This window comes from Pogona vitticeps, chromosome 1 (genome assembly GCF_051106095.1).
Source record: "Pogona vitticeps strain Pit_001003342236 chromosome 1, PviZW2.1, whole genome shotgun sequence".
NCBI classification, from domain to species: domain Eukaryota; kingdom Metazoa; phylum Chordata; class Lepidosauria; order Squamata; family Agamidae; genus Pogona; species Pogona vitticeps.
In genome coordinates, this window is record NC_135783.1 from 62,668,596 (window position 1) to 62,696,244 (window position 27,649).

General features: G+C 41.1%; 2 protein-coding genes across 5 annotated transcripts in view; one reads left to right on the top strand and one right to left on the bottom strand.

Moving 5' to 3' along the window:
- Positions 1–3,658: 3,658 nt before the first annotated feature.
- Positions 3,659–12,386, bottom strand: PDCD2 (programmed cell death 2). The gene is made up of 6 exons (XM_020801180.3): positions 12,041–12,386; positions 11,274–11,519; positions 9,749–9,889; positions 8,829–8,944; positions 5,768–5,884; positions 3,659–3,851 (listed from the first exon to the last, which is right to left on the bottom strand). The coding sequence occupies exons 1-6, from the start codon at positions 12,333–12,335 to the stop codon at positions 3,693–3,695; spliced, it is 1,074 nt and encodes a 357-aa protein (XP_020656839.3). The 5' UTR covers positions 12,336–12,386; the 3' UTR covers positions 3,659–3,692.
- A 2,013-nt stretch (positions 12,387–14,399) lies between these two features.
- The window catches only part of WDR27 (WD repeat domain 27), a 90,543-nt gene continuing 77,293 nt past the window's right edge, over positions 14,400–27,649 (top strand). For 3 of the 4 annotated variants that reach the window (XR_013540500.1, XM_020801178.3, XM_078383173.1), the window contains exons 1-6: positions 18,109–18,251; positions 21,978–22,176; positions 23,404–23,545; positions 25,023–25,147; positions 26,525–26,638; positions 27,297–27,348. Coding sequence is in view for 3 of the 4 variants with exons in the window: in XM_020801178.3 (XP_020656837.3) it covers positions 21,985–22,176; positions 23,404–23,545; positions 25,023–25,147; positions 26,525–26,638; positions 27,297–27,348 (625 nt within the window). In the remaining variant the exon portion in view is untranslated. Of the gene's footprint in view, positions 14,495–18,108; positions 18,252–21,977; positions 22,177–23,403; positions 23,546–25,022; positions 25,148–26,524; positions 26,639–27,296; positions 27,349–27,649 lie in introns of those variants that run through there. The other variant, XM_078383172.1, reaches the window with a different exon arrangement.

Sequence of the window (27,649 nt, forward strand, 5' to 3'; positions counted from 1 at the left end):
AGTTACATCTGCTGATCAGGCTGAGGAAAATGGTCCTCTTGTGGAGGTCAAGCGCTGCTTGCTCGTGAGAACAGATTCTCAGTTGTTTGAAACCGCAGGGGTGGACGTAGGAATACTTGACCATCAGTATCGGGGGCTGAGGGACACTTGTTCCCAGGTGACCCTGTGCCATCCAGATATTATTCCTAGGGAATATATAATCCCAAATGAGAGCATGAAGGTGGCAGGGATTGAGGGGCAGGTGATCTCACTGCCAGTAGCGGAGGTACCTGTGAACTTTCAAGGCTGGAGGGGAGTTTGGCGGCTAGCGATTTCATCGACTCTGCCAGCAGCCGTGCTCGTGGGAAATGACCTGGCTGAACATGTGAAACGGGTGCTAGTGATTACACGTTCACAAGCCACCGCGGGGACAGTTCAGGGGGGTACTGATGAGCCAGAGACGGAAGCAGAGGGGAATTCAGAAGCTGTGGTGGAAACCTTAACCACAGACAGCCGATTTGGCCAAGAGCAAAAGGCAGACGCCACTCTCCAAAAGTGTTTTGAACAGGTGAATGACGCCCAGCTAACACCTGAAACCCCAGTGAGATTTCTAGAGAAAAAGGGGATTTTGTATAGAGAGACCCTGAGGAATATCTCAAAAGGGGGAGATGGGATCCGAAGTCAGCTAGTGGTACCTGAAAAGTATCGCCCCATGATCTTACAAAGGGGGCACTCTGACATGTTTGCTGCGCACTTAGGGGTGAACAAAACACAGCAGAGAATCACACAGAATTTTTACTGGCCTGACATAGGGAAGCAGATCAGGGAGTTCTGTAAACAATGTGATGTATGTCAAAGGCAGGGGAATAGCCGCGACAGGACCAAAGCAAAGTTGTGCCCTTTGCCTGTGATTGACACTCCGTTCAAATGCATAGGGGTGGATATTGTGGGACCTTTGCCCAAGGCCACAAAGAGGGGGAACAGGTTCATTCTCACCATGGTGGACCATGCCACGAGGTACCCTGAAGCCATACCCTTGACTAACATTGAAACTAACACAGTGGCAGATGCCTTGGTGGGGTATATGTCCAGGATGGGATTTGCCTCAGAAATAATCACAGATTTGGGCGCATCGTTCACATCGAAGCTCATGAAACGGTTATGGCAAATCTGTGGAATTAAGCACAAGGAAACCACTGCCTATCACCCTGAAAGTAATGGGTTAACTGAGAAGTTCAATGGGACTCTAATGCGCATGGTTAGGGCTTACTTGGCAGAGAATCCAAACAATTGGGACCAGAAGCTGCAATCCCTTTTGTTTGCTTATCGATCAGTGCCACAAGCCAGTACCGGGTTCAGTCCGTTTGAACTTTTATTTGGGAGAAGGGTGAAAGGGCCCCTTGATTTGATCAAGCAAGAGTGGGAGCAGATCACCCAGGATGACCCACAAGACGTTGTGACATCTATAGACTCTTTAAGGAATGACCTAAAGAGAAACCTAGAGCTAGCAGCAGAGACCCTGCAAGCTCAAAAGGTCAGAAAGAAAGCTTGGGATGACCAGGAAGGCAGGGAGAGGCGCTTTAATCCAGGGGAGGAAGTGCTTTGGCCTAGGCTCTGCAAAGAGAACAAACTGCAGCTGGGTAGCCCAGAAATAAAATACTGGGGTCACATAGTAGGGGGAGGAGTGATAAAACCCCTAGAGGCCAAAATAGAAGCTGTTCGTGATTGGCCTAGACCCAACACCAAGAAAAAAGTCAAATCATTTCTTGGGTTGGTGGGCTACTACAGAAAGTTCATCCCGAGGTTTAGCGAGATTGCGGCTCCGCTGACCGATCTGACGAGGAAGAAGGCTGATGACCGCATCCCGTGGACCAGCGACTGTGAGGAGGCGTTCCGGAGGTTGAAGGAGGCGCTCATCAATTATCCAGTGCTGCGTGCTCCAGACTTCGACCGGGAGTTCATCATCTACACCGATGCGTCTAACAGCGGGGTAGGAGCAGTTCTTTGCCAGGAGGATGAGAATGGTGACCAGCATCCAGTGTCCTACCTGAGTAGGAAACTCCAGAAAGGTGAGAGACATTTGGCAACCGTGGAAAAGGAGTGCCTGGCCATAGTCTACGCGATCCAGAAGGCCAAGCCTTACATCTGGGGAAGACATTTTATTCTGTGCACTGACCATTCACCACTGCAATGGTTAAAGACAATGAAAACCCACAATAGTAAACTTACGAGGTGGGCTTTAAACCTGCAAGACTATGACTTTGAAGTGAAGGTGGTCAGAGGGTCAGTGAACTGTGTCGCTGACGCCTTGTCAAGAAGACCTGAAGAATGAAGACGGCGAAAGAAACATGGACTATGTATATATTTTGATGACAAAAAGTCAAATGTGTCTGTTTATTAAACATGTTGGTTTGTATGAATAAAGGTAACTTGATGTATTGTTATTGGTAAATGTTTAAATGCCTAATAGAGTGTAAGTATAAGTAAGTATGGTATTGTATGTTATTATATGACTGTTTTTGTTTGTTTTGGGTCCAGGTTGTTTTTTGGTGAAAAGCACCTTAGCTTTCCCCCTACAAAACAACTTATAAAGAGGGGAGGTGTTACATACAGCACTGATGTTACCTGTCTGTCATGGGTTTGGAGGGAAAGTTCCATCCTATGGGGAGTGGAAGGCGGGACATCAGGAGGAGGGGCTGTACTGTATATATATGTGGAGCGTGTGTGGAGAAGTTAGGAGAAGCTGGAGAAGAGCTGAGAGAAGAAGCTTGAGTGGGAGTCTGTGTGTCAGACAGGGTACTACTGTGTGTCAGTCAGTACCAACCTGATAGGTTCAGGTGTCTGAAGGGTTAGCCAGAACTGATAGGTTCAGGGTCTGTGCTTCAAGTTAAGTGTTCTGTGTGAACCAAACTGTGTGTATGTATGATTGAGACTAAGCCACGTTACTGTATCTTATTCACTTGATCCTTTTATTTTTCCCTGTGTGTTATTTAATAAACCTTGTTCTTTTATTTGTTAAAAATCCATCCCTGGTCTGTGTGACTTCTTATAGGGAATGGTTGGTGGCAGCTTAGTGAAACTGTGGCATATCCCAGTAGGTCTGGGTTTGTCACAACGTCTACTCTAGATATGGCTTCCCTCTTTTGCATCCAATGTTCTGTGGATCATGGGGTTCAAGTAACAAGTCAGCTTACAAGTGTGAGGTTTACCCACTGACAGGGCAGTCAGCATGATATATGCTGCCTAGAGTGGTCTTTTAGGCCAGATGAGCAGGGTATAAATCAAATAAATAATAATAATAATAATAATATATTAAAACAAACGCCTAGAGTGGTCGAAATGACCAGATAGGCAGGGTATAAATGGAATGAATTAATTAATGAATAAAATAATGTGCAAGGTATGTGCTCCTTTTTTCCCATCACGCTTCATCAGCCTATAGAGTCTTGGATGCTGATACTCAATGGGCAGACATAATTAAGTCAGGGGCTTGAAGAAAAAAAATGTTGGCCATGAGACTGTTAAAATTTTCACTACAGTGAAACTGCTTATCTCATCTTTTCACTAATGGGACAATGTTCATTTCCTTTGTCCAAGCTGCTTGATGGAGATGCTGCACACTTAAAGACTTCTTAAATAGAGTATATGACACATTGTATGATACTGAAGAATGCAAACCTGCTGTTTAAATGTTAGAAGTTTAATTCTAGAAATTAAACTGAGCTAGAGATGTCTTGCTTCCAGATGAACTCTTCAACGTAATGGCTGCTCATATTACAGCTCTTAGCACACGTGTAGATAGCCAGTGTTCCCCAGTCAATGCTTTCTTCAAGGCTGTCAACTTTAAGGTGATTCAGCAGCTGTGGCATGACCTTAGGCACACAGAAGAAAGTGAGTTATATGGTCAAGTAGAACTTTCAGGTCATTTGAAATCAGTACTATAATACCAGAACTGAATGATTACACCTCATTACATTAAATCTTCCAATGAAGATGAAAAAAAAGTTCTGTTAAAGAAATAAAAAACAATCAGCCAGTACACCTATATTATTCTGCAGGTTTTGTTATAGTAGTAGCAAATACTGTAATACAGAATATTCAATATTGTGCTAATTTAGAAAAGGCGGTAAAAACAGTGTTAATCTGTCACAGCAAAAACTACCAAATCTTGTGGCACCCAAGACTTAAAATCTGTTAGCCATTTCGGTTCCACTAGACTCTTATGACATAGCATATAGTTAGCTGAACAAGTCATTGGAGTAAAATTGCTCAGATTTGGGATGCTATTTGTTTTCCACCACTGAAGTTTATAACAGGGTAGATAAAATATGCTCTTTCAGCTATTTTTGGAGTGCAAGTCCCATCAGGCCTAGCCACCACAGGCAATGAGGAGGGATATATAAAACTAGCAACCTCTAGAGTAGTGGCCTCCTTTTCCTAACCATGGACTGGTGTGTGTGGCGTGCCTGCAGGGGGGCAGAGCTCGTGCTCGTGGGGGGGCGGGGCGGTAGGAGATCTGTGTCCACAGCCCATTCCTGGATAGGCTGGTGATTGGGAATATCTGCTCTAGAGGGTCATGCGTTTCCCTACCCCAAGATCATTCAAATCCTCCAAAAGATTTGAAGACTTCAAAGCAGAACTGAAGAGCATTCCAGACGTCACTTCCGAAAACAATTTAAGCCAGCTATTAAGATCTGCTGCTCTTTATGCATACTATGTTCGCTAATTAAACTGCTGATGAATCCGCTGGGAGAGGTTCAGTGTTGCCATATGTGGATGACACCCAGCTCTAATTCTCCTTGCCATAATATCTGAAGAAGCTGTTTCAGCTCTAGATCTGTGTCTGGTGGCAGTAATGAAATGGATGAGGGTGAATAAATTGAAACTTAATCTAGACAAGACAGGGGTGCTCCTAGTCAGCCGAAAGGCAGATGAAGAAATAGGGATGCAGCCTGTGCTGGATGGGGTTACACTCCCTCTGAAAACAGGTGTGCAGCTTGGGGATGTTCACTGATTTGTCCGAGCTTGAAAGCCCAGGTTTCAGTGGTGGCTAAGACTGCCTATGCACAGTTAAAACTAGTGTGTCACCTGCACTCATTCCTTGAGAGGTCGGATCTGGCCAGTGACACATGCCTTAGTTACATCTCAGCTGAATTACTATAATGCCCTCTACATGAAGTTGCCTTTGGAAAGTGGTTGGAAACTCCAGCAGATCTGAAATGCCACTGCCAGATCATTAATTGGGGTTTCTAGGCACAATTCAAACTGCTGCTTTTAATCTGTAAAGGCCTTAGTTGGCTGGGTCCAAGCTAACTAAAAGATAGTTTACGAGCCTATCATGGTATTAAGATCATCGGAAGAGGCCCTTTTTCTCAGTCCCATCACCCTCATAGGCATGTTTGGTGGGGACATGGAAGGCGGCCTTGTCTGTTGCTGCTTCCAGATTACGGAATTCCATCCCAGAGGCCAGATTTTCCCCATTTTTGCTGTTCTTTCGCAAGCCGATAAAGACCTTTCTCTTTGGGTAGGCTTTCCTTTAAGTGACTGGATGATCAAGGGGAATTTTTAAAGTGATTATTTTGTTCTGTTATTTTACATGAACTTTTAATATTGCTCTTATTTATGAGTTTTAATATGGTATCTGTTTAATGCTTTTCTAGTGTTATAATAATTTATTATTTAGCTTTAAACTTTGTTTCTTTTGTGTAAGCCACCTTGGATGCGTTAGGTGAAGGGTGGCATATACATGTTTTAAATAAATAAATAATAATTAACCCTATTTACATACCTGGAATTCAAATATTCGTTTAGCGCCACATAAACAGTCAGGAATATCTGTCTCTTGAGGAATGTTTTCCCCTGAAATCCAAAGGGGACCTTCTCCATCTCTACAGTATCTGATAATCTGAAATTCAACGTGGATTATTCATTGGGAGATTAATTGAGAGGCCCTAAAACAACCTCAGTGAAGCATACTTAATTTTGAAATCAAATCTCGCTGGCAACTAACTTAAACTGTACCAGTTAAATGCACCTCTCTAGACTTTGATCAAAAAAAAACATTGAGCAATGAATTTGCCATATACAGCTTGTCATCCTAGGTAATACACAGACCATTGATCCAAACAACAACTGATGTAAAAATTTTAGCACTTGTGTTCATGCCAGTGACATAACTGCTTCTACCTCTGGGGATAATCCTTACATATGGTTAAAGACGTTATTGGAGGAAAGACAGTGGAAGTCTGTAGGAGAACTAAAAGAATAAAAACATGATTATATCCCTCTCCAATGAAAGAACATGTTGCTAATGAAGTCCCACAATAAACTGCTTCATTATATCAGAAACCAGACACCAGGCAACTGAAATTTTGGAAGGTAAGAGGACTACAGAAAAAATGAAATAAGTTTGTTTGCATCATAATTGTGAAAAATGCTGTGTAAATTTCTGTAGGTAAGAATGTTTGAAAACCTGAGCCTAATATCAGTGACAAGTAGAGAATACATAGTCTTTTATTTGACAAATTAAGAACTTACACATCACTGAAACCAGTGGCAGGGTTGATAAATGTTAATGATTTTTAATATCAAATTGGTTTAAGTTATTATTTAACTTTTTAAAAGTCTTTTTAATTTAAATTGTAAAAAAAATTGATTCTTTAAATTTAAAATCAAATTTACCCTGACCAAGGGTATTTACTAGAGAGTTCACATTTGAATTGGTGCAAATTACTGTTCTTCCAACCAAAGAACAAACTAGTATATACAGTTGTGTTCAAAATTATTCAACCCCCACTGAAATTGAATGTTTTGGCCATTTTGACATTGATTTTGATCATTCAGTCATCTTGCTTACATTTACATGAAAGAGGCACTTGTAGGTCAGAGAAATATAACCTTAAGTTTATAATGAAATAACCACAAATGTCTTTTCTGTGCTCACATCATTATTAGTTTTTATTCAACCCCCAAGTGACATTCAATCTTAGTACTTAGTACAACATCCTTTTACAGTTATAACAGCTTTTAAACGTGAAGCATAGCTTGACACAAGTGTCTTGCAGCGATCTACGGGTATCTTCGCCCATTCTTCATGGGCAAAAGCCTCCAGTTCAGTCAAATTCTTAGGCTTGCGCACTGCAACTGCTTTCTTTAAGTCCCACCAGAGGTTCTCAATCGGATTTAAGTCTGGTTACTGCGATGGCCACTCCAAAATGTTCCAGCCTTTCCTCTGCAACCATGCTCTAGTGGACTTGGAGGTATGCTTGGGATCATTGTCCTGTTGAAAGGTCCAACGTCTCCCAAGCCTCAGGTGTGTGACGGACTGCATCACATTTTCATCCAATATCTCCTGGTACTGAAGAGAATTCATGGTACCTTGTACACGCTGAAGCTTCCCTGTACCTGCAGAAGCAAAACAGCCCCAAAGCATTATTGACCCTCCGCCGTGCTTCACAGTAGGCAAGGTGTTCTTTTCGTCATATGCCTTGTTCTTCCTTCTCCAAACATAGCGTTGATCCATGGGCCCAAACAGTTCTAATTTTGTTTCATCACTATCCCACAACTTTTGTGGTTTGCCCACATGACTTTTGGCATACTGCAGTCGACTCTTCTTATTCTTGGGAGACAGCAAGGGGGTGCGCCTGGGGGTTCTGGCATGGAGACCTTCATTACGCAGTGTGCGCCTTATTGTCTGAGCTGAAACTTCTATACCCACATCTGACAAATCTTTTTTCAGTTCCTCAGTAGTCACACGGGGACTTTTCACCACTCTACGCTTTAGGTAGCGCACAGCAGTCGAAGTCAGCATCTTCTTTCTTCCACGACCAGGTAGCATTTCAACAGTGCCCTTTGCCTTGAATTTGTGAATGATGCTTCCTATGGTGTCTCTTGGTATATTTAACTTCTTTGCAATCTTCTTATAGCCATTGCCCTTCCTGTGAAGACAAATCACCTCTTCTCTTGTCTTCCTGGACCATTCTCTTGACTTCACCATGTTTGTAACCACACCAGTAAATGTCTAGAAGGAGCTGAGTGTTACAGTTATTTTAAAGCTGCCTAATTGGTGCTTATTATGCTTGATTGGTGCTCGGTGACATCCACAGGTGTTTTCAATACCTGATCGAAAACACCTGAATGAACCTCTCTTCTTCAGAGTGGTAGTCTTTAAGGGGTTGAATAATTGTGGCAATGAAGAAACCACAAAAGAAACATTTACTACTGTGTTACATAAACAATTGATGTTATTTTAGTTGCATTTGGTTCTTTAAAACGTCCTTGTAGGATTTCATTCTGAATACAATTCCAAATGTACACTATAGTCCCTAAACCCCTTTACAGCATTGGGGGTTGAATAATTTTGAACACAACTGTATTTTGTGCATTTGGGCTTTGTCAAATGTTGCTAACAAAGTTGCTAACCAAAGGCTCCTGAATAACACTTGCAGTCATGGGATAAAACAGCAGGTCTTGACTGGTGTTATGTGCTGACATATAGCAAACCCAATATGATAAACAGCAGCCTTTGACCTGACCCAACACAATTCATATGTTCTTCAGATGGCTTATTTCTGACCTATCTTCTAATGAAAGATTCGTTTCTTTCAACACTAAGCCTCACCACCTAACGCTCATTGGTATATCAAGATCTCATTAGGCCAACATTTCCTGTCACTGTCTCACATCAAAGTACTTTGGTACCATGAAAGTCCAGTGACTAGGGTAACAAATCCATATATGACAGGATTCTGGTTGTGCCACTTAAAGCATTCCCCTAATAACAAAACAGAATTAGGGGGAAATGTTGTACTCTGATACTTAAAAAGCTATGGAAAACGCCATTTTAATACCTGTTCTGGATCCAAAGATATTCTCTCTTTAAACTTTTGAAAAATCTTGTCATCTTGAGTTTCATGTTTTGCCATTGCTTCCAAGAAATTCTCATCCACAGAGTCAAATGTTTCATCTGAAAAAATCAAACAACTGCCACCTTTAAACCATCTTATAAACAGGGAGGGTTATTTTCTCAAAGTTGCAGTATGAGTTGATGCAAAGTCTGCCTGACTTGGAATCTGAGTACTGCAATGTCTTACTACTTTTAACATTTAAATGCTGGGGCTGAGTGTATTCGAAGCCTCTGTGCTGCAAGATCAGAAGACCTGCAGTTGTAAGATCAAATCCACGCGATGGAGTGAGCACCCGTTGCTTGTCCCAGCTCCCGCCAACCTAGCAGTTCGAAAGCATGCAAAATGCGAGTAGATAAATAGGTACCACCATGGTGGGAAGGTAACGACGCTCCGTGTCTAGTCATGCTGGCCACGTGACCACGGAAGACTGTCTTTGGACAAATGCTAGCTCTATGGGTTGGAAACGGAGATAAGCACCGCCCCCTAGAATCGGACACAACTGGACAAATTGTCAAGGGGAGCCTTTACCTTTACCTTACTTCAGAGTAGACATGCAAGAACTGCACAGTATGTTTTCAAAAGCATTGTGCAATAAATTACAACATATTTATAAGACTGTGATTTTAATTTCCAAACCAGTGTGTATTCAATCCAACATAATCTTGTCTGCAAAGAAGGGTACATGTAGCACAACTATAGTATTTACAACCATAGTTACTACTACTCCACCTACTTTTATGATCTTGTTTACTTCCATAATGTGTGCATCATATTATTGGGTATTTTTGTAGGGAATCAAAGTAGGTTTAATTTGAAAAGATCTTTTGGAACGTGTAAGTTCACTCATACTACTTAAATATTACCTGTAGATGCTGCTTTATTCTTGTCCAAATCTTCTTGTTCTGTTTCATTAATATTCAAGGCATCTATTTCCTCTGGCTCTCTTACAATTTCATATTCCGGAAAAAGAAAATTGTGATCTGGAATCACACTGTTCAATGCATCTAAAAAACCAAAATTCAGTATGCTTTGGGACATTGCTCTCCACATTCTTATATTTTGCATCAGGTGTATTTACAACGCTTTCTTGGGGGCACAATTTAAAATAAGACTTAAATATAGAACAAAATAGTGGATAAAAGAAAGCCATAGTAGGAACAGTAACCTATATTCTTTGGCTACCCCTAGCTAAAATAACCCTGAATGAATGACCTTTATGTAAGCATTGACTAACAGTTCACCATTTACTCATTATGTCTATTCCAGCTGAAACCAGCAACTGGATTTATTTAAAAACTTGGCTCTTCAGGCAGGCCTTCCCTCCTGTAAATTCTTGAATTTTATCTTTCTGTTCTTTCATTCCCCATCTTGACCATATTATATTATTGTTTAAATGTTTTATGATTATGAATGTCATTTATTTCAATTGTGATGTTTTATTGTCATTTAATGATATTTTACGATTTTGTAAGCCGTCCTGAGTAGATGCTGCCTAGGGGGATGGGGTATAAATTGAATGAATGAATGAATGAATGAATGAATGAATAATGCATCAGATGCAGCAGCAGCCACCTCATGAGGTTTGAAGAATACTTTTAAATCAAGGTCTTCTACAGTAAATGTCATTGACTCTAACTCCCATCAGCTCTAACCAGTTCAGTAGATCAGTGGTTTTTAATCTTGGGTTACTCAGGTGTTTTTGGACTGCAACTCCCAGAAGCCTTCACCACCAGCCGTGCTGGCTGGGGTTTCTGGGAGATGCAGTTCAAAAACACCTGAGTAACCCAAGGTTAAGAACCACTGCAGTAGATGGGAGTGGAGTGACATCAGAATTCTCCAGTGACAATCCTCCTCTAGGGTGGGCTTCTACTATCATAGTAGCCACAGCTTTACTATAGTCCCCACTTGCCCTACCAAACCCGAATCTTAAACCTATTTCAGAGGAGGTACATAGTTAAAATATCTGCATGCCAAGTGCTACTTGTTCATAAGATTGTGTCCTCCCTTTTATGTATCCTTTGAGTCAGGCCTAGGGACCTCTGGACCCTGATATGTCAACTGACAACTATCAGCAACTATCTAATGTGGCCTGTGGGAACACACTGTGGGACTCCAAAACATTTGGAGGACTAAGGAGTTGCCACCCCTACCTTGAGTGTAGATATAGTGTATAGAGTGATGGATTAAGACTCAGGAGGCCTGTCTTTGAATCCCTGCTCAGCCATGGTAACCCACTGGGAGAGTGAAACTGGTGAAAGCACTCCTTAAGTATCTCATTTCCCTATTAGGGTTGCTGTAAATTGGTTCCCACTTGACAACACATAGCCACCACCTTGAGTGTTACTTTAGAACGTCTGTATCAATTCAAACATACTTCTAACCACTTACCAGGCTGTGAGCATGATACTTTATGTCCTGCTTTCCAGTCCTTAATCTGGTGATCCTGGCTGCAGTAATGAGCGCTATGACATTTGGAGCACCTTTTGGGAGCCAAGCACCCACAGACTCTGCACAGCTTAGTGCCACATTTCAGCTGCAGATTCCCACAGGGCAAAGGCGGCTCCACGGGTGGCTCTTCAGGTGGTGGATCGTAAGAGTAGGTGTCATTCTTCCTTGGCAACTGATTCCGAAGCACTTGAAAGAGGGGAAAAATATGAAATGACTTATTACATGAAAGAGAAACTAGGACATACTTCTGAGTTAAACTCCATGACCCTTTGGATCCCATCCAGCTGTCACAACAATTCTGTCACAGTCGAAGTCAAGTTACGCTGACATCCTCCATCCCACTTATTCATTTTTATTTACCCAGGAATCCATTCTTTAAGAATCAGGGCGCTTCCCTCACATATCGCTTCTGCCCCAATCTACAACCATGTTGACTACGGATGATGGGAGCTGTAGTTCCCCACATCTGCAGGGTTCGGAATGGTTGGCATACCGATCCTCGGTTCAACGGACCAACACTGACTCTCGTTATAAAAAGCATTTCCCTAGTTAATAAACCCCACTGAGCTCGGGAACGAACCCCACTAAATTCAGTGGGGCTTCCTTTCCCGGCACCAGCGGACTTCTCCGTCTCACCGGCTCTACCCTTTCGGCGAGACGGTCAGCCCTTGAAGGGAAGGAGGGCAGGCGCCCCGCCGCCCCCTCACCTTTCAGGCAGCCCGGCGCGGGGCCGGCGAGGCGGTAGCAGGAGGGCCGGCGGCAGCCGAAGAGGAAAAGGCTGCGGTGGAAGGCGTCGGGCCGGTCCAGGAGGGGCGCGTAAAGCTGCAGCAGGAAAGCGCACGGCTGCCCGCACACGCCGCACCGCAGCTCGGCGGGGCCCGGCAAGCCCGCCTCGCCCAGCCAGGCCGGCCTCCCGCCCACCTTGCAAGGGAACTGCTCGCGGCCTAGCCGCCAAACCGCGGCCTCCTCCGCGAAGCCCAGCTCGACCCCTGGCGACCCCATTCGCTTTGCCTCGGCTCTGGGAACGGGAAGCAGCAAAGCGAGGAGGGCACCACGGAGGCCCCGCGGCGCGGCCTGGATCGGCCCTCGCCAAGAGAGGAGACAGCGCCTCTTGTGGAGCGGAGGCTGATGGGGTTTCTCGCTCTTTCTTGCCGCCTCAGCCTGCAGCTGCCCTACTAAAAATGGGTGTGTGACTTGTATTATGGGCAGGAAACTCCTGTTGGGACAGAATATGAAGAGACAGAATGGTTTCCTATAGACATAGGTGTCAGACAAGGGTGCATTTCATCCCCTTAATAATGTGTTTGATCTGCACGCAGGACATAATGTGTTCGATCTGCACGCCCCGAGTAGACATGGTCTAGAGGGGCGGGGTAAAAATCAAATAAATAAATAAATAAATAAATAAATAAATAAATAAATAAATAAATAAATAAATAAATAAATAAATAAAATATCAAAAACTGGGCTAGATTCAGATGAAGGAGGCGTGGAAGTTGGGGGAAGAAACAGCTGTAATTTAAGATACTCAGACCACGCAGTCTTACTGGTAGAAAGCAGAAATGACTTGAAATGACTTTCAGGGAAAGTGTAAGAAGAACGTACCAAAGCAGGATTGCGGTTAAAACATTAAGAAGACAAAAATCGTGACTACAAGAGGAGATATACAACTTTAGCATTGACAATGAAGAAACTGAAATAGAGATTTTGTACACGGTGGTTCAATCATCTGTCCAAAGGGAGACTGCAGCCAAGAAATCAGAAGAAAACTGAGTCTTGGAAGGACAGCAATGAAGGATCTAGAAAAGATCAGCAAGTGTAAGGATGTGTCTAGGATGGCACTCGGGCAAGTTGGCTGCTGCTCATGTTGCCTGTTTTAAGAAGTGGTTCAGTTGCTGTTGGTTTACATTAGTTTAGTAGATCTACATGCTGTTAGCTGAGGCTTGAATCAATGTCTTTTGTTTTGCATCTGGATTATTTTCCCTTGCTTTGGAACTTTTCTCCTCCTCAGCCCAGGCACTTCTATATCCTGTTATCATTTATTCTTTTCTCTTCAACAAATCTAGGACTTTTGGGAATGTGTACAGTTGCAAATCCACTAACATCAGCTGTGATGTCATGTGTGGGATTGTTCTTCTCAACACAGACCAAGTATGTCTGTTGCTGCAGATGTTCTCTCCAGCACTGATGTCTCTTGCCCTCTGCCTCATGCCCGACAGGATCATATAATACCTTTTCTTTACTTTGGAAGAAGAAAAGAGTTACATCTCTAAGCTGTCCTTCTGGGTTTCCTGCATCTTTCCTTCCCTTTGAGTTCTGGAAGAGATTCCTTCCTCCCCTACAGTTCATAAAAACTAGGGTTTCTGCATATCCCTCTTCCAAGGGCTGGAGACAGAGCGGAGCAGGGAGGGGACATACCATAGTGTGGAAACTCAATTTGAATTACATTCAAGGAAAAATTAAAACAGATGGAAGCCTGTAATGAGTTATTCTGGGTCTATACAGAAAAGGGATCCCACTTCCAACCTTCATCAATCAGCAACATACTTTGTTTGGATTACTCTAAGTAGAATGGTATAATGAACTAATATGTGATTATTCTTCAGTTGAATTAGGGATTACAGTAAATGTTAAGGAACTGTACTGCAGTGTCTTTGAAAGAGGAACAAACCCAGAATTAGCCCTTCCTTCTGTTGACTTAGGGGACGTGGTGGCGCTGCGGGCTAAACCGCAGAAGCCTGTGCTGCAGGGTCAGAAGACCAGCAGTCGTAAGATTGAATCCACGTGACGGAGTGAGCGCCCATCGCTTGTCCCAGCTCCCGCCAACCTAGCGGTTTGAAAGCATGCAAATGCAAGTAGATAAATAGGGACCACTTCGGTGGGAAGGTAACAGCGTTCCGTGTCTAAGTCGCACTGGCCATGTGACCACGGAAGATTGTCTTTGGACAAAACGCTGGCTCTACGGCTTGGAAACGGGGATGAGCACCGCCCCCTAGAGTCGAACACGACTGGACAAAAATTGTCAAGGGGAACCTTTACCTTTTTACCTCTGTTGACTTTGGCTTCCATTCTATTGGACACCCTTCCACCATCTTGGCATGTCAAAAGAGAAACATTTGTTGTATTCCAGTGAAAGGGCTGAAGGTTCAAGAGTTTTATAGGTAAGCTCGTATATATTGTTAATGTTTTAAGCAGACATGGTTATAGTTGCAGCAGTTTTTTCACATCATAGAGAAGGTAAAGACAGAAAGCTGCCAATATGTTAGCACTGTTAGATTATAACTGATTTAGAATTAGTTATTCCCACAATGTTAAAAGATATATTCTTGGAAGATTAATCCAAATGTTGTTCCCATTTGATGATATATAAAATGGTCACAGCATTAGATGTGGATATCTTTCTTTGGCATATGTAGTTTGTGTTAGCAAAAGCTTGTAGATTATTTTATATAATCTACGATATATTGTAGTTTTGTAGACAATGAAACATGGAAGATAAATTTAGACATGAAAAACACAACATTTGGGCTGTTTCATATTAGAGCCACATGAAATCAGGTCTGTCCTGCATACCAAGCAATTGCTATAGGCATGTAAGTAAAATTGAAATCACAAGGGCTTGTGCAGAAATGGGTTTTTAATGTATGACTATGGTACATGAAATATATAACATCTGGTTGCTTATTAGTCCATGGGCTCCAGCAATCTCTCCAGTAATCTCTGTAACACAGAGATAAACTAGTGGTATTATCAAGGATACTGCGCATAGACATGAATGAATCCATATATGTAATGGAAATAGATGCATACAAGGGAACTTAGATAGTACTGTATGTATCAGCAGATTGTCCCAGTGACTCACACAATATTTGTCATAAGGTTTTTTATTATTCTATACACAAGAATTAAAATATACTTAATAGTTGCACTGAAGAACTGAAAATTCTACTTAGTATTTCTAACTAGTTCCTAAAAGACAAATAGTACACTACACAATAAGCAAACACCACAGATGCCTAAATGATTAGAACAGTTTTTAAAAAAATCAACAACCCCCCCCCCCCCACAAAGACCCAGTATTTGCTCAAAGTGGATAAAAACAGGATTAGAAGCTGGAAAGCATATACAGGATGCAATTGTGTAGCCTACAGCAGTGGTCCCCAACCTTGGGCCTCCAGATGTTCTTGGACTGCCACTCCCAGAAGCCTTCACCACCACGTCTGCCAGCCAGGATTTCTGGGAGCTGAAGTCCAAGAACATCTGGAGGCCCAAGGATGGGGACCACTGGCCTAAAGAACCCAGAGTAGATCAGATTCCTGTTCCACAATGTTGTAATAGCCAATGTTGTGGCTAACTAAATATAGAGCACACACTTCTGGGAGAAGAGGAATAGTGAGAGAGGCTCAGAATTTTTTTAAAAAAGTGGTTTACTAAAAAAAAAAGGCAAGGAAATTAGTCCATACATTGGGTAATGGTGGCAAAAGGAGATAGCTACCTGTTTGATCTAAATGGAGGCATTTGCACAATCAATCCAGTCCTTTTTGTGTCTTGCCCAGACACTTCTTGCTTCCATTTTTAGATGTTTATTTCTTCATGGCCTCAAAATGTATATATTACGCTCTGTGAATCTCCTCTAGGAGCCCCATACCCTCTGTTCATGTGAAAAACAAGTCTAAAAGCAAAACCTGCCCGCCCTTGTCATGAACCTGAGTGGGTGAAATTAATGTGCTGTTCTCCTCATATATTGATATAGGTCTTATGTTGAATGTTCAAATCAACAGCATTACATCTGAATCTGATGTGGGCCAGTGGAAGATCCTGTTGGAGTGTTTACACTTGTATAGCCTCCATCTATACTCCATCTGTAGATATGTACACAAACTCAATCCTCCAGTCACTTCCTTCCAAATGAAGCCAAACCTGGATAGGCACTAAATCAAACTGGGTTAAACATTATTATGTGGGACTTCCAGGTAGAGGAGTTCGGACAAACTAAAAATATTAAAGTTAAAGAAACAAATATATTCATAGTACATAACAGGCATACAGTACCTATTTCTCAGTCTCCTTTTATTCTAGTACTGACTCTGGGTTGGACTAATCCATCACATTTAAATCTCTTTGCTTTCACTTTTCCCCCAGTTTGGGTAAGGGAACTCAAATATATGCACACTGCATTTTAAAATTAGTTGGTTCAAATAAATACATTGTTTCACACGAATACTGGCAAGAGATTGGAATTAGATCTATCACAAACACAATGACAGATTAAGTGAAGAGGTCCTGCCAAATGCTACATAAGCCATTTCATGCAAAATGGAATTTATGTTAAATTTAGTAGAAATAAGTCTACTAGTAGAAATAAGTCCAAATAAGATTTGGAAACAGGTCTGGCAATATGTTTTCAATATTCCAGAGCCATGTGTGGGTAATGTCCAAAGATTTCTATATGATGCATACATAGTAAAAAAAATCCTTAGGAACAAATATTAACGGATTTTATGAATTTGAAGAGCAACAGCTTCTGCTTTCTGTGAAACCTATGGATTCATTCCTTTGAGAGAAAAAAATCAAGGACAGTAATGATCAATATTTTTATTAAGAGTGACATAAATCAAGCTTGAGGTATGAGAAAACATCACTCTACTGCACAATGCATGTCTTGCATTGTCTGTCATAAATCTACTGCTGCTCTCCAGTGAATAGTAAGAGTTAGGTCAATGACAAGCTGACACGTCTCTCTGTTTTCATCTAGGTGTATCAAAATGCCTGATACCCTTGGCACCTCATTTCCCAGTAATTAACTTCTAGAAAAAGGACAGGTCCCTGAGTTCATCCTTGTCTGTAGGTTTCGCTAGAAAAACTAAAGCTATTTGGTAACAAGTTGCACAGTACTTTGCGTATGCTAAGGGAAAATGTATTATTTCATATCCCGACCATTAGTCCAGATTGAACAAATTCTCCCAATCTTCCCACCATGGCAAACACACACACACACACACACACACACACACACACACACACACACACACACACACACACACACACACACACACACACACACACAAACAAACAAACAAACAAACAAAAAAGCACCCATTAATTTCTCTTAAGGTGGTGGTGGTGGACCTGTGGTGCTCTAGAGATGTTCTTTGGTTGCAACTTCCCACCATCCATACAGTTAGGCTAGATGGGAGCACATCAGCAACATCTGAAGCGCCACAAGTCTCTCCCTGTTCCTGAAAACATCTTATATCTGAGAAACTAGAAGCAGCCCTCGCAACTTAGTCCTCATTCACTGCCGCTGACTGAAAACATCAGAACCATTTCTAAAAAAAAAAAAAAGGAAAAAAAACCCTGTTGCCCGAGGTGTGCAGAAAGATGTCTCAGAAAGAGACTCTTTGCAGACTACAGTATGGATATCGGTTGCTGTCTGACTGTAGATTCTATTACAGTCGAACTGAATTCATTTTGTTGTTCTCAGTAAGGGAAGAGAGACACTCCCTGTACCTTTTAGGACCTGGGTGGCAGGCAGAAGTGCAACATACATAGCACAGCTTCTCCTCCGCAGAAATGTCGAGTACCACAAAAGATCCCCTACTAGAGCACAGGCGGGTGGAAGTCTAAGGCACGTTCTGCGTAGAACCATTTTAGTCCTTGATGGCAGAGCGTCAGAAAATCCCTGCGCAACAGCATCAGGTGATACGAAGGAGATGGCTAAGATTGTCCCCACAGTCTCGCCGTAGGCGTCGTTGTTACCTAGGTGACCGAATGGTTCCCCTCTGTTCCTCCGCTAGAGCGGAAAGGTTGCCGCCACCTCTCTCTCTCTCTCTCTCAATTCCCCCCCAGCCCCGCCCCGCCCGTCTGGTGGCCAGGCGGCTGTTCTGTGCCCAGAACAACCTCGACTAGTAAGAACAGGTGAGCGACCAGATTGGGCGGGGAGGTTGAGGTTTACGTGCTGAAGGGCAGCTTCTCTGACCCAGAAAGAGGCAAGCCTCGCCCCCATACCCACCGGCGGTTAAAAAAAAGATATGAAATATGATAAAAATTGAATGTGTTATGTACTAATGAAGTGCTACTCAGTTTGGTGCCATGCCTTTGTTTTTGTGTCCAGTTGTGCAGCCAAGCTGCATCCCAGCACTTTGCCTGCTAGCTGCTTTTAGTTAGGGCAAATTACACAAACCCTACACAAATACTAATGCATTCAAGCCAGCCTTTTCAAGTTACCAGGGGTCTGAATAACTCCAATGTGATGGTTGCTGCTCTATGTAGATGGAACAATTCAGGGGAAAAAATAGCAATCATAACTTTGTGCAGCTAATTTAATTGCGGTCAGGGTGAAGGGTGCCAGAACTAACCTGTCTCTGATATATGTTTATTTAACCAGGGACAAGGAGATCTGAGATATACGGTATTTATTTTCAGCTGAAAGCAAGGAAAGATAATAGACGCAAGTTTGTCTGCCAAACATGCGGAGAAGAGTGCCACCCACTTATTACAGATACACATTTTATAAGTTTTGACAAGAGGGAGGCAAGGGGTGTGGAGAAAGAGGGGTTGCACAAGCGGCTAGGCTATTAGCAGTAACTCTTCTCTCCCCTCTTAGCACGAGGTAGCTCTCTTATCAGTAACCAAGAACAAATTCTCAATTAGACTATTTACTTGCAAGCAACAGAATGCAGGTGGCCTCCCTCCTTTGTCTATTTCTGTCCACTAAGCAGAAACGTGATATTCATGCAGCAAAGCAAGTTACAGAGGCAAGATGGCTGCAGTTAGGCTATTACAGTATTTTACATAAATGTGTGTTGATTTGACTTCTTCAAGGATTTCCTATGTGCAGAGTACTCAAAATTTGATTACCATTCCCATCTTACTAGGTTGCTCTGGGACTGTGCAGCTTGCCCAAGGCTATAGTCTGGTTCTCCTCCCAAGAAATACAGGGTGTGACTAAACAGAGGGGAAGTGTGAATGAATCTGCTGTGAAATTGCATCTGGGAAATCATGTTTCACTGGGTTAACTCACTTTAGTCAGCCACACAGGAATCAGCAGAGAGATGCAATGAATCGCCTTGTTTGCAGCTTAACAGTTTGAATCCTCTCTTCCCCATACCTGGTTTTATTTTCCCTTCCTTTTCTTTTAAAGACTTGTTGTACTAGCACAAGAGCACGGAAAAAGTATGGATGATAGGGGGAAAGCTCTGGGCTGTTTTGGATTGACTTTCATGTAATGTAGTCAGTGGAAGATAGTATGAATCAGACCATCCCAGTCCCAGAGCATTTCCCACATTGGTCAATAGGCTTTCATCTTCAGTGGGGCAGTGAACTCGTAACCTCTGGCTCTGCAACCAGGAATCCAAATCACTGAGCTATTCAAACAGCTTGAAAGATAATCCAGTGGTCAAAATCCTGTTAGTTATGCTTGCTGGTCTCAGTAGCAAATTGCCACAAGTTAGGAAGTCAGAGTAAGCATTTGTTGTTGCTCACCAAAGTGTATGGCTTGGCACTCAGAAGCAAATGCCTGACTGATGACAATTCACCACAAAGATTTATGCCAACTGCATTATGGTGGTATAAAAATACAACTGGATTTTGGCCAGTATTTCTATTTTATTCATATGTACAGTAAATTTTCATTAAACCACGAAGTGCCTAAGTAAGCAATCAAGAGTTTGTTTGACCACACAGAAATGAGTATTGAAGTCACTGCATACCTATATAATTGTGCCTCTTTCCTTTAAAAATATTGATATTGTTTCACTGAAATTAGAGTCATTCCATTATTAAATTAATTATAACTGCAACTTCAAAACTAGTTATCTCCTAGTATCTAACTAATAAAACATTTTTAGTGTTTGGAAGGTTGAATAGAAATGCTATTTTGGCAACCATCAGGGAGAGTGAAGGATAATTTTTTTATAGAGTTACAGGCTTGATAGATGAAGGGAATGCTGTGGATGCATCATATCTTGATTTCAGTAAGGCCTTTGACAAAGTTCCTCATGATATTCTTGTAAGGACGCTACTAAAATCTGGGATAGACAGTGCTACTGTTCAGTGGATTTTTAATTGGTTGACTGGCCGAACTCAAAGGGTGCTCACAATGGCTTCTCATCCTGGAGAGAGGTAACTAGTGGGGTGCCTCAGGGTTCTGTTCTGGACCCTATGCTATTCAGTATCTTTATCAATGACTTGGATGAAGGAATAGAGAGTATGCTGATTGCATTTGCAGATGATAACAAATTGGGAGGGGTTGCTAATTCCTCAGAGGACAGGATTAAAATTCAAAATGTCCTCGACAGATTAGAGTTCTGGGTCAAAACTAATGAATTTCAACAGGGAGAAATGTAAGGTCCTACAGCTAGGCAGAAAAAAAAACTGCACAGATGTAGGATGAAAGACACCTGGCTAGACAACAGTACCTGTGAAAAGGATCTAGGAGTCTTGGTAGACCACAAGCTGAATATGAATCAGCAGTGCAATGCGGCTGTCAAGAAAGCCAATACAATTCTTGGTTGCATCAATAGGAGTATAGTGTCTAAATCAAGGGAAGTGATTTGTTGTTGTTTAGTCGTTAAGTCCTGTCTGACTCTTTGTAACCCCATGGACCAGAGCATGCCAGGCCCTCCTGTCTTTCACTGTCTCCCAGAGTTGGGTCAAATTCATGCTGGTAGCTTCAGTGACACTGTCCAACCATCTCTTCCTCTGTCGTCCCCTTTTCCTCTTGCCTTCACACTTTCCCAGCATCAGGGTCTTTTCTAGGGAGTCTTCTCATGAGATGGCCAAAGTATTGGAGCCTCAGCTTCAGGCTCCAGTGAGCACTCGGGGTTGATTTCCTTCAAAATGGATAGGTTTGTTCCTTTTACAGTCCAGGGGACCCTCAAGAGTCTCCTCCAGCTCCACAGTTCAAAAGCATCAATTCTTTGGCAGTCAGCCTTCTTTATGGTCTAGCTCTCACTTCCATACATCGCTACTGGAAAAACCATAGCTTTAACTATGCGGACCTATGGGAAGTGATAGTACCACTCTATTCTGCTTTGGTCAGACCTCATGTGGAGTATTGTGTCCAGTTCTGGGCACCTCAGTTCAAGAAGGATGTTGACAACCTGGAACGTGTCCAGAGGAGGGCGACCAAAATGGTCAAAGGTCTGGAAGCCATGTCCTATGAGGAGCGGCTTAGGGAGCTGGGAATGTTTAGCCTTACAAAAAGAAGATTAAGAGGGAACATAATAGCCATGTTTAAATATTTGAAGGGATGTCATGCTGAGGAAAGGACAGGCTTGTTTTCCACAGCTCCAGACACTAGGATAAGGAGCAATGGTTTCAAACTACAGGAAAAGAGATTCCACCTAAATTGCAGGAAGAATTTCCTGACAGTCATAGCTGGTCGGCAGTGGAATATGGTGCCTCAGAGTGTGGCGGAGTCTCCTTCTTTGGAGGTTTTTAAGCAGAGGCTGGATGGCCATCTGTCAGGAGTGCTTTGATGGAGTTCCTGCATGGCAGGGGGTTGGACTTGATGAGCCCTGTGGTCTCTTCCAACTCTGTGATTCTATGATTCTATGAAATGTCCTGAAACAGGAAGCATTGACAATTAATTGTAATGAAAAGTACATTTCTAATCATATATTCATTTTGTATCTTTTTCAGTTGTACTATGGAAAGCCCTTCAGACCTCTGTTGTACTGAAGAAGGATGTAGCAGCAGCATAGTTCTTGAAAAGCAAGTTTTCAGATCCAAAGTGCCAGAATCACATGTTCAGCTGGCTTGTAGCCTGCAATACTGTGCTTTTCCACTGAATGGGAATGAACTTTGCATCCTGAATACTACTGATGATACTGAGCAGCAGGTTAAAAATATAATTCTTTGTGGGTATTCAATTTATGTTCTAAAGGAACCAGTGTTCAAAGGAATGCAATTCATATGACTTGTATATGTGCAAATCCTTTGAAAGGAATGGAAACAGTGATTAGGAAATTATACCCAATATTAGTAAATATGACATTAGTTTAAAAGTCAACTTTAAATATGGTCTTTCAATGGTGTAAGCTGCTTTGGGTCCTTATTGAGGAGAAAGGTAGGGTAAAACATTTAAATAAATATTCAAACTTGAAGGGTCAATTTAGTTATTGTTTATTATAGCCAATGAACAATGTAAAGTTTAGTGCTTAGGTTCAGGTTAAAATTATGAATGATGGCCTATACTTGCTCCCTTATATCTCATTTGAATCAATGTCTTTTTCATAATGCCTTTACTGTATTATATTCAAAGAATGAAGAGGAAAACAAATTCTGTATTCTGAGTACAGGCCTGGAATTCTAAGTTTCTTGCTGAAGCAGAAAAGAGAATATTATTCTAAGGCATTCTAAGCCACTTGCCATTGAAATGTTGACAATACAGCTGAAGATTAGAGTGCTGTTATTTTATCTGTGTATTACTGTATATCTACAGATGTGCTGAATGGGAAGGATGCTCTTTTCAGAGATTACACTTCCTCCATGGTGTCCATCATGTGATCCTGAATTGCTTCAGGTGGTCTGTGGAGTAGGTTTGGAGGTGCATTGGAAGCTACAGAACTGAGGGGTTATTGCTGAAAATTATCTTCTCTGTATTCCACTGGTAGAAGTGTACGATCAGTGGAATGGCCACACTGGATACAATTATATACTTATCTTTTGCTGTATGTCTAAAATGTTTGTATTTAAATAATATAGTTAAAATCCTGTTGTGCTGCTATGTAAAAGGTGTAATTTCTGGACGTGAATTAACTCAAGTGAAGATATCTCTACAGACATTATTATCTGTTGCATGCCAACTCAGGTGACTCAATATGTAACAGATAATGTCTGTGGAGATTCTTGAACTTGAAGTAGTTGCTGTCTCAATGTTATACCTTTTGCTTAGCAGTGCAATGGGATTTCAGCCTACAAATTGTTCAGAGACCAATGCACCACTTTTATAATAATGAATACTTTGGCTAATTTAAAACTTTAAGTGAATACTTAGGAAGAAACTGGACTTTCCTAGCTATGTATTTTAAATGCATTTCAAATTACTCAATGCACCTTGTGTCAGCCATTGCATTTAACAGGTCATCACCATTCAATTACTGCACTGGCATTTGGGAGCAAACTCAGTCCACTACTCATTTGCTCTGCTTCACGTGACTATGTGATAATATGGAATCTGGATGAGTGTATGAAGAAGGTGCTACAAGGTGAACACTTTGTGATATATTCAGTATAGGCACATTGCGATTTGAACAAAACCTGTTCAACATGTTTAGTTTGCAGAAAATATAAGATATGCTGCATTCAGATGTTATGTTCTTCACTGCTCCAAACCGGGGTATGAATAATTTGAAGCAAATATCCTTGTTGCATTGCCCTAAAACGATGCTCCCTGTTTTGACACAGTTTGCTGTAACATCTGCACAAGCAAACTGTGATTCAGAGGGATCTATTAGTTACAGCTTGCTGTCCTAGACAAACTTGTTGCAGATTGGAAGGTGGGTGTGCAAAGGGAAGAGGAGGGTAGGGAAGAAACATGCCACTTACCTTAAAAATGAGTTTATAAACATTTATTTCTGTAGAAAGATCTGTCTTCCTAATAAAAACACACTGTTTTTCAGCATGTGGTTAAATGTACTTGTTTATTTTGTTAACTGTGCTTATAGAATTTTAATGCTGTGCAAATGAAGGGAAAATGAACAAGGATACAGAGTTTTGTATGCTTTTGGCTTCAAACCTATACCCACTTATGAGGAGTGTGGTGAATCCAGGACCAGTTCAGACTGATTTGGAAAGATTTAGAACATGTTGAAATCAAAATGGGGCTCTTCCGAAGATGTCTGAATTAAAATACTTCTGAAAATTGTTACAGTTTTTATTTGGAGGGATATGGATACAAATAGAGTATCTCCAATACGTGATACATTTCTTTCTAAGCTCTCCATAAAAGGACAAAACCCAAGTTAGAAAGAAGAAGAAACGAGAGGAGGGGTATAGTAACAGTTCTCATTTACAATTACATTGAGTGGTTTTAGCAAAGCTACCTAGTCCTAGTGCTTTGGGGGAGTGATGTTGAAATGATATAGTTTAGGACTGATTACACGTTGACATGCTCTTTCACTTCCTTCTGGGGGCAGACATGTTAGAATTATGTTCCTGAAGTCTTTGGGACCTTAAAGAGTTTATCGTTTGTTATTGGCTTTGGAAATGATGTATGTTTAGATCCTTTGGTTTCTGTCAATGTGTAGTCAACATCCATCATCCACCTCTATCTTGTTGCGCTGGGAGTGACTTTGTCTCAACCAAGCAGAAAACAGAAAACGCTTACCCTTTTTTTATTCATCACAAATTGCTATCATCTGCACCTAAGTTTCTTTTCTAGGTGTACCTCTGAGATATATACCATATTTGTATAAATTGCTGAAGAAACTCATGGATGAGAGCAGTGGGATGAGAATAAGTTCCACTGCATCCAGTGACATATGTTTCTGAATAGACCTTCGGACCTTAGATCTGTTTAGGATTATGCTATAAGTTCTTTAGACATAGGAATGTTGCTTCGTTTGTTATAAAATACTTAAAAGTTTTGTATTCAATAGGGAATTACTAGCTTTCAAATAGTTGTGGAAATAGAGTTTTATTAAATAGTTGTGATAATCTGGTGTTTCGTTTCAATGGCTGTAGGGTTAATGCCAGAAGGTGTCATTATAGGAACACTTCTGGGAATGGTGCTTTATGTCCGATTTAGTCCTGATGATCAGACTGTGGCAGTATGTGCTGGCAATCGGATTTATATGTTAAATGCAACGGTAAGAGCATATTATATCAAATATACTCATTTAAATATATACATGATATTTGTATACATCTAACTGTTATAAATAGATAGAAAAGAAGCCACTGGCAATGGTGCAGCTAAAAATATTGTAAATAAATAAACAAATAAAACATTTTTAGTCTGCAGGAGATAAGTGTATTATCATATGTGGTAAGCAAACAGATCAAACTTTTTGTATAGATTTGTCTAGTCATATATCATGATCGTAGTAAGAATGTGAATTAAAATTGTCCTCTGCACTGTCTGCTTTGATGGCATTGTGAAGAGTGCACCAGAGACACAACAGCTTAGGAGTAAGGGAATGCGGAAAAAAAAGAAAGCATGATATGAAAAAGAAAAGTGTATGTATTTATTTGTGTATTTTGCGTATTGCTATTATTGAGAAAGTAGAAGAACTTGTGGAGTCAACAAACTGCATGCCAATCATTTGTGGAGGTTTACCCTTATGTCTTTGTAAGCAATATTAACTTTAATTGAATTTATCCCTGGGTGTCCACGAAGAACAGGTAAGCATCTTTAAGTTCATGCTTAGAATTGATGAAATTAACAGGACAACAGGAGTTCACAGAATGGCATATAGTATTAAACATGAAAGCAAAAGATAATGCGGCAGACATAGTGCACGTTCCCAGGAAGAACACATGGGAATTCCTTTGTTGTGAAATAAAATAATACAGAAACACAGTTGTGCTTTTGCATAGCTTCTATTCATTTCAAGTGGCATTAAATAAGATGGCCAGAATTCTATTGAAGATTAAAGACAGTGTAAGTATAATGGTATAATCTACAGCCATTAATTGCTAGTAATTAGCAAGTTGACTCTTACATTCCTAATCACATGTCTAGCTGCAGGATTCTTGTGTGAGCAGGAATGAGACTAGCAACTTGGTAATTAGTGGCAGTTTACTACTGTAGTTTATGTAATTTTATTCATGCAGTTATAAATTTCCAATAAGATAGTAGTCAGTAATTTCACTGCTTTGTGCTGGCAGCTGGTAAAAAGACAGTAGTGCAAGTGGTTTAATGCTGTCCAGCAGTATCCTTTTTAAAAATATGGAGTGTAAAGGCTATTTGCCTGCAGTGATCCATGTTTGCTCCTGTGATCTCTGGCTTGCAGTTGCAAACAGCAGGGCTTTACACTTCTGCAAGGGATGTCTGAACCCCCCCTGCACAACCATGGTTAAAAGAAGAATTGTCCATGGAGGGGTCCACTCCCTATGTGGATTTCCTGAAACAGGTACTGGCTTTAATGTATACGAAACTGCCACAAAACCGTAATGGTTCTATGTGAATCTCTGAAGAGCATGAAGTAATACCATTTTATTTTTAATTCTTGGAACAATTGCAGGATGAAGCTATACTCGCTGAACTGGAGGGCCATCTGGCTCCGGTAACAGCTGCAGAATTTTGTACTTGGGAGAAAAATATGCTTATTTCAGTTTCTGAAGACAGATGTTTCAAGGCAAGGACATTGTCTCTGTTTTTAACATATATCTGTATGTAAATTCGTATCTGTTTGCATTACACTTGGCTCAGGGTGTGATGATAAAAGGAGAAAAATTCATTGATTAAAAACAGGAGGAAGTAGAAAAATAAAACCTGTGACAGGACGTCCTTATTTGTGTCATAACACTGAACACTTCACAAAATATATTGCATTATTATCTGTTTTCCTTGATCATATCTTATCATCCCTGATTACCATTAGCATCAGTAATGACTGGACAATAATATCTTGCACTCAACGTTTTGTTCAGATGATCATTCAAATGAAGATGTTTCAGATACAAATGAAGATGTTTCTGATACCAAGCAGAAAACAGAAAAGGCTTACCCTTTTTTTATTCATCACAAATTGCTATCATCTGCATCACTGTTGTATACATGCTGACTTGTTTAATCTGCATTAAAAGTTTGCAAGAATGATTTTTTAATAACCAGGCATAAGCGGTTTTCTGTAAAAAACAAGTGCCCAGAATTCTGTGCTCTGAATCAGTTAGATTAGCAGTGAAAAACGCTGAAACTGGGAACTGGGGAGCATATTGTTTTTCATAGTATTCTATTGGTTATTTTTATTACAGTGTAAGTTAACATTTCAATATTGCCATGTTTTTCAAAAGGTATGGGACTATTGTACTGGAATGTTGATATATCAATCAGCAGTAATAACAGGTATGTTTTAAAAATGAAGAAACCTTTCAATATATCCTTTTGTAAAGATGTTTTTCAGATATTAGCTGTGTGTGTTCAAACTGGCCACTCTAACTACTTACAGAATACATGGTCAGAATCATGGAATAAGATCTAAATTCAGTCCCATAGCATTACTATTCTGGTTCAGAGTCCTCACATATATTCTAATGGGTAGGTTAACGGATTTCTCTTGGCTCACTTTTTTGTGAGCAGACAGAAGGCCTTACATTTAATAAATCACTTGGTACAATGGTGCCCCACATGACGACGATAATTCATT